This window comes from Limulus polyphemus, unplaced genomic scaffold (genome assembly GCF_000517525.1).
Source record: "Limulus polyphemus unplaced genomic scaffold, Limulus_polyphemus-2.1.2 Scaffold2958, whole genome shotgun sequence".
Lineage (NCBI taxonomy): Eukaryota > Metazoa > Arthropoda > Merostomata > Xiphosura > Limulidae > Limulus > Limulus polyphemus.
In genome coordinates this window covers 14,924-22,847 of record NW_013668568.1, presented here as the reverse complement: position 1 = coordinate 22,847, position 7,924 = coordinate 14,924, and the positions used below count along the sequence as shown (strand labels likewise).

Here is a 7,924-nt window from a genome sequence, read left to right as displayed (position 1 = left end):
AACCATTGAGAGAAATTAGATAACAGAGGTGAAATAGGGGAAGGCTGATTAGCGTCCGTGCTGAAAACAGTAACCTCAGAATTCATGCCTAAAAAATGGCATGCCTCATAAAAAAAATTTTTAAATACAACTATTAAATATAATTTGTACAGATAACATCTAGGTGATGTGAAAATCACAACCAATGATTTTAACTTTGCAGCACTTCTTTAGAAAAAACCACGTCTAAACACTTTGTCAAGAAAAAGCGATAAAATTATCTAAATGAAGTGATTATATACAGTACCAGGAGAGAGGGTGCACTGACATAGATGGAGAGTATCTCTAGACAAATATCTTAAAGGGCGATTGAGTAGGGTATAAAAGACTGGAGCAAGCGAGAAAAAATCAGACCAATGCTCAGATGGGCAAAGATGAAACCCTGGCAGTCGAGTAATAGCTATAAGTGGCAGCAGAGGTATGTTTTGGAAACAAACAAATCCACAGACCATATCAAAATAAACTATAAGAAATACATATAAACAGACAAATCTCTGAACCACATCAAAATACCATAAGAAACAGAAAAACCCACAGACAACATCACGAGAAACTATAAGAGATAGAAAAACAAACAGATCTACAGACCACATCAAAAGGAATCGATATATTCAACCCCCAGAAACACAACAAAATAAAGAAATAGAGCATCTTTCTATTTTAGTAATTGAAATTTACTAGCAACAAAACACCTAGTAAATACTGTTTCTGCAGAAACACAACTTACAAGAGAGGCTAGTCGATTCATCATTTTACAAAGCTCAGAATTTAGTTCATCACAGCTCTTTTCAAACGTGGCTCTACTAACTTTTCTCTCCAATGTAATTATGTCTGCTTTCTACAAGAGAAAAGACACTTCCTGATATTCAATATCACATTATCTTTATGTGTGTATATGAAAGCATAACACATAAATCTTAATATAACACAACATCACACTGACTTTTAAAAATCTGATGGTATCTTTTTTCAAACCTTTGTAAAAGATGAAATAGCCTTGCAATTTCTTTCACTCATCTGGGATGATAAATAATGAACCACACATATACTATTAAAAAAAATTAATTTCTGTTCTTAATAGGACACTTGAATTAAATTTGTTCTTAATATAAAAATCACCTTTACTAAAATTAAAATATCTGAGTAACTGATTGTTTTCATTAATGTACATTTTATTTGTTTTTACTGTAATAGTAGATATCTTAAGTTCAGAAGCTACAGATAGTTGAGTATGTTATATTAAAATGATTCTGAATACATAAATCAGCAATTCGTGTAACAATCACAGCTGATATAAAGTCAGGGTGGATAGGTATGTACCAGAACTACATTTTGACACTGTTTGGCATTTTGTAGGTAACGTGGTACCTCTAAAAATTCACCACTTTTAGGAAAGGTATGTAACAGCCCTTTCTGACACAAAATATTCATGTATTCAGATCATAAAGATATGTTTCGATCGGGAATTTTGAAAAACAAAAAAGAATATGGATCAACTTGGGCAAAAAACACCTCTAAAAGGAGGCCTGCAACATGTCTTACCCCCAGTTGTGGTAAGCAATGTGCAGTATCCTGTAACAGGTGATAATCCATAAACACAAAGTCCAGTGGGGAAAACAACAGTACATTTCATGATCAAGAACAATCTCCATCTGGAAAAGCTAAACAAGTTGCTTCCACAATATATCCATATGCCTGTCACATATCTCAACCAGCTGGAGAATGAAATGGGTATTCATACTTCTTCATATGAAGAAATACCAGTCACAATGCTGAATAGAACAAAAATTAACTTATGTGTAATTGAATTAAGTAAAAATTGGAAAGATGACAGAAACTACCAAGGAAGAGGAATGGTATTCTTTAGACATGACAGCCTTACAAGGAAGCCTTTTGCAATGGAAACTATGTGTGACAGGACTACTATCATGATGCAAGGTCATCAGATAAAGCATGACAATATGGTGAGGCTCCAACTACCATTTTAATATAAATAACTCAATTTCTGTATAATTTGTGTACTTTATATACACTTAAGGATATGATTAATAAATACGGCACTTGGTTCAGTTCCATAGTTAATTTGTGAATTAGGAATTTATGTGTTTTACAGCTAGTCAATACAACTTCAAAAATACAACATACATCCTGTAAAGTAGTTGTAAAGTCTTCTTTTTCAGCTTTGGTTTCCTGCAGAGCTTCAACACATGACCAAAGCTCCTAAAACACAGTTTTAAAAGAACATACATAGAGTATAAGCCTTACAAGACAAACACCACTAAATAACAACAACACTTTCTTTAAATAGTCTATTATATCAAAATTACATTCCATAAAAGTCAACAGTATAAGTTTCAATTGTCTGTAAAATGTGAATAAAAAACCAACTTCTAAACAGTGATCTTACAACTTACTAGAAAGATTCATCATTATGTCGACACAATTAAAAATAGTGAATACAGTCTAATTCAGTTATCAACTGGCAACTGATTGGGAAATATGTATTAACCATTAAACAGAACATATAACTTGTTTCTTGGTTTTCCATCATCTGGTGGTAGAAAGATCAACTGTTTTGTTTATGTCAGTTGAAATATTGAAGATATAATTTTAGAACTACCTCTTATTGCCTAAATGGTTGATGAGTGTACAATCACTGATTGGCTAATATCTCTTACAGACCTTAAAATGTAATGGTTGATGAGTGTACAATCACTGATTAGCTAATATCTCTTACAGTCCTTAAAACCTAAATGGTTGATGAGTGTACAATCACTGATTAGCTAATATCTCTTACAGTCCTTAAAACCTAAATGGTTGATGAGTGTACAATCACTGAGTGGCTAATATCTCTTAAAGTCCTTAAAACCTAAATGGATGATGAGTGTACAATCACTGATTGGCTAATATCTCTTATAGTCCTTAATACCCAAATGGTTGATGAGTGTACAATCACTGATTGGCTAATATCTCTTATAGTCCTTAATACCTAAATGGTTGATGAGTGTACAATCACTGAGTGGCTAATATCTCTTATAGTCCTTAATACCTAAATGGATGATGAGTGTACAATCACTGATTGGCTAATATCTCTTATAGTCCTTAAAACCTAAATGGTTGATGAGTGTACAATCACTGATTAGCTAATATCTCCTATAGTCCTTAATACCTAAATGGTTGATGAGTATACAATCACTGAGTGGCTAAAATCTCTTACAGTCCTTAATACCAAAATAAATGTTGACAATAGTCAGTATATTTTATTTGAAAGTTAAAAGATTTGTGTTATAGAATGCAAGGAATACAATATTTCTTATAAGTTCAGAATAAACACTGATTTTTGTAAATATCAGATAACACCATGGCTACCTTCGATCCAACATGTCAGTGTTAAAATAGTGAGAGGTAGTGTCGGATAAGGACTCTGGCTGTTTTTGATTCTACATGTCAGTGTTAAAATGATGACAGGTTTTTTGTCATACATCACATGATTATTAAGTTATACAAATAAAGTATTAAAACACTTAATTACAGAATTGGGAAAAACAAACACTTTTCAATTATTTGTTTAATGTACAATTGTCCTTGTTTTTCTCAGTACTGTAATTATGGAGTTTCACTAAGTACCAATAGTTTCAAGTATTAATTATATAAAATACATTTTACAATGATAGAATGTGTTTAAAATGTACACATCTTTAAAAGGCCTTTTTATATAATATGTAATGTAAGTCACTTTTTTTTAGTTGATCACAATTATGTTGGCAGCACATCAGGTGTGCAAAACAATACGAGTCAAAGTTGTTAATACTGTACACTAAATTAATAATACATGCTTTTCTAAAGTTGTTTTAATGTTAGTTATTTTTATATGTTATCCAGTTGTTTATTCTTGACTTGGTACTTATTTTAAAGGAAGTTGAGTGACATTACTCCAATGGTCTGAGTTAAGGTAAACAATCACTTTGGTCACATGATTGGTATAAAGAAAGTTGATTTCCTTGAGTCATATACATTGAGCAAAAAACTTTGTTTTGAACTATTACATATTTCTATTTTTTGAAACTAGTTTTAGATTTCACACAGTAATTATATAATAATTGCTCTTAATTCTTATACTTTGTTATAAATTATTACATATTTTTAGTTTGGAAACAGTAGTTTTTATATTTCACATGGTCATTACACATTACTTTTTATACTGATATTATTAAGTGAATTTCAAAGTTTTACAGTGTGGAACTGGTCATACCTGCAAGTACTTTTCATGAACTGTTTGTAGCTCCACGACCCTTTGTTCCAGTTTATTAATATATCCTTGAAGCAAATGTAAAGTATGTTCAATTGCAATCAAAGATTGATTATCCTATGATTGAAAAAAAGCTTGATCTATTAAACTGAATAAAAATATTCAAGTCAGAATTAATCAAAAGGCACTTGATAATAGCAGAGCATAAAAACTTCGTTTCTACAAACAACATATTAATTCATAGGAACATAACAACTTGGGAAAGTTAAAAATTAGAATCATCATATTAAAGATTTGTTCATTTGATGTTAAGCACAAAGTTACACAATGGGCTATTTATACTGTGTCAAAACCTTATTTTTAGTATTGTAACCCTTCAGACTTATCACTGAGCCACCAGGGAACTCATATTAAGGAAGAATTAGGAGTTAAAATTAGCATAAAGCAACATCCTTACTTAACTAAAAGAAATCAACAAATATGCTATGCAGGTTTTTCTACCAGGGAATGAATGTTCAAAACTCTCATGTACATGAAACAAGTGGTGGGTGTGCAGAAGATGATCTGAATTTCCATGTACTTTCACCAATACCCTCTTCAAAGGTGCACAAAGCATTCATATCGTGTATCAAAAAAAAAGGAACCTCCCAATGCCCTTAGGATTTGGTACATACAAATTTTGCATTAAAATACTTTACAGGTGAGATAATGCTCTACTATTAGGGTTAAAGTCTCACATTAACTGATTGAAGAGTCCTTATGATGGTAACTGTGTTACCAAAACTAGTTAGCTGAACTAACTTTCATTGTGCCAAAAACCATTATTTTTCACTCTTAATAATATGATAACATACAAGTTATAATGAAGTGAGTATCATCCAACTAATGAACTAAGTTGAACAAGCAAAAAAACACCAAGCAGGGTAGAATTATTAATATTTAAACACTGATAATTAAAATGTTGGACTATTCAACTGTTGTGCAAAATAATTAAAGATGACAAATGAATGAAAAAGGTATTTAAACAAAAGGACAGTTTAAATAAAATGTAGTTAGAGGCGATCTTACAAAACCAAAAAAAAAGTAACAAATAAAAGGTTAAAATACAGATTGGACTTTAATAACACATTATCCTTTGTGACAGAAACTAATCATTTTTGAAAATATTTTGTATTTAATAAATCAGAAAACTGAAGTACCACATCTCGGACATTTTTCTGATCAATGTGACAGTTGTCAAGCTCTTCTATACATAAAGTAGAATACAATACAACTATCCATTGAAACAGTATCCAACTTCAAAAATTGGATCTTTCTACAGAAAATAATGCCTACAGCTAAATACAGCACATGACCTCAACTCAATTTAGGATATACTTAATAAGAACTTTAAAAATTTACAATTTTGAAAATACATTTACAAGATAGTTAAATATGTGGTATTAAAGATATGAAATATACACTATAGGAGAAATTATGGAATACTAGCACAGAGATTCTGGTATTTAAGGTATCAAATATACACCAAAAGAAAACTTATTATATTTAAGATATACACACACGTATTTACACTATAGGAGAGAGAAATTCTGGTACTTAAGAAACAAAACTTACATTATAAGAGTTATAAATTCTGATATTTAATATATAAATATATATACTATAGGAGAGAAAAATCCTAGTACTTAGAATATCAAATATATGAAATTCAGATTAGTGTTATGGTAACGAATGGGCTGAAGTTTAAGTTTTTCTAATAAATAAAAAACTCTTCCTACATGGGACTAGAGAAAGGTTGAACAGGAGTATCTTGATTTCCCAGGCAAAAAAATTCTACAGATATAGATCTTAAAAATGTATCAAAATATATCAATATTTAATTTACAATGATAACGCAACTCTGCAAGAGGAAGTAGGAAATAGGGACTATTATCAGTCTTGTTGACATTTAAAATTACTTCTCCAAATAAATACTTGTTGAGTTTCAACACATGGAGCTAAGATGTTAGGCTGAAAATCATTGACAAACTCACACATTTTAATACAAAATCTATTGTGTGTTTATAATTACACTCTTAAGTGATACAAATATTACTATGACTGCTTTACTACTAAGTATAAGTTGTTTAATAAATCCACTTAATTGTGATATTGTACTAAACCTAGTATTTTCTGATATACAAGCTACCACTTTATCACAAAGTATAAGTCATTTAATAAATCCACTTAATTGCATGTACACTACTACTGTGATATTGTAATAAACCTAATATTTTCTGATATACAAGCTACCACTTTATCACAAAATATAAGTCATTTAATAAATCCACTTAATTGTGATATTGTACTAAACCTAATATTTTCTAATATACAAGCTGACACTTTATCACAAAGTATAAGTCATTTAATAAATACATTTAATATCACTCACACTGTGATATTGAGGAATTTAAATACTGACACCCATACATATAAACATATAGAATCAAGACACAATGATACAGACACCCATACATTAAAACATATAGAACTGAGACTTGATACTGAGACAACCATACATATAAACATATAGAATCGAGAGATAATGATACAGTGACACCCATACATATAAACATATAGAATCAATAGATAATGATACAGTGACACCCATACATATAAACATATAGAACTGAGACACAATGCTAAGCTAACTAAGATAATAGAATTTCATTGTACAATTCAGTGCTGTATAATTCAAGCTGTGTTTTGGTCCATATTTTGATGTGTTCATGTCAATCATCACAATTTCTAGTGTTGTTATACCAGTTTACGAAGAAAATCCTAAGAACCAAGTTGTTCAAATTTCCTCTGTGTTATGTTTTTTTAACGTTTTAACAGTAGCTCTGTCATGATGATGTTGTCTATAAGAACAGTATCTATACTTTTATGTTGGTACAGTGGATGTGTATCATCATGTCTGGTGTAACACTGTTCCAGTTCATACAGTGTATCATCATGTCTGGTCTAACAATGTTCCACTACTTAGAGTGTATCATTATGTCTGGTGTAACACTGTTCCACTACTTATAATGTATCATCATGTCTGGTGTAACACTGTTCCACTACTTACAGTGTATCATTATGTCTGGTGTAACACTGTTCCACTACTTTACTAGAGCAGTGTTAGACCAGACATGATGATACACTGTAAGTAGTGGAACAGTGTTAGACCAGACACAATGATACACTGTTAGTAGTGGAACTGTGTTACACCAGACATGATGATACATTGTAAGTAGTAGAACAGTGTTACACCAGACATGATGATACACTGTAAGAACTGGAACAGTGTTAGACCAGACATGATGATACACTCTTAACACTGTTCCACTACTTACAGTGTATCATCATGTCTGGTCTAACACTGTTCCAGTTCTTACAGTGTATCATCATCATGTCTGGTGTAACACTGTTCCAATTCTTACAGTGTATCATCATGTCTGGTGTAACACTGTTCCAGTACTTACAGTGTATCATCATGTCTGGTGTAACACTGTTCCAGTTCTTACAGTGTATCATCATGTCTGGTGTAACACTGTTTCAGTTCTTACAGTGTATCATCATGTCTGGTGTAACACTGTTTCAGTTCTTACATTG

At 31.1% G+C, this 7,924-nt stretch overlaps 1 protein-coding gene across 4 annotated transcripts in view; it reads right to left on the bottom strand.

Moving 5' to 3' along the window:
- Positions 1 to 7,924, bottom strand: part of LOC106468306 (glutamine-rich protein 2-like) — a 48,788-nt gene that overhangs the window by 27,661 nt on the left and 13,203 nt on the right. For 3 of the 4 annotated variants that reach the window (XM_013928725.2, XM_022396647.1, XM_022396646.1), the window contains exons 6-8: positions 4,292 to 4,405; positions 2,185 to 2,259; positions 767 to 877 (exon numbers count right to left, since the gene is read on the bottom strand). In XM_013928725.2, the coding sequence (XP_013784179.2) occupies positions 767 to 877; positions 2,185 to 2,259; positions 4,292 to 4,405 (300 nt within the window). The remainder of the gene's footprint in view (positions 1 to 766; positions 878 to 2,184; positions 2,260 to 4,291; positions 4,406 to 7,924) is intronic. The other variant, XM_022396648.1, reaches the window with a different exon arrangement.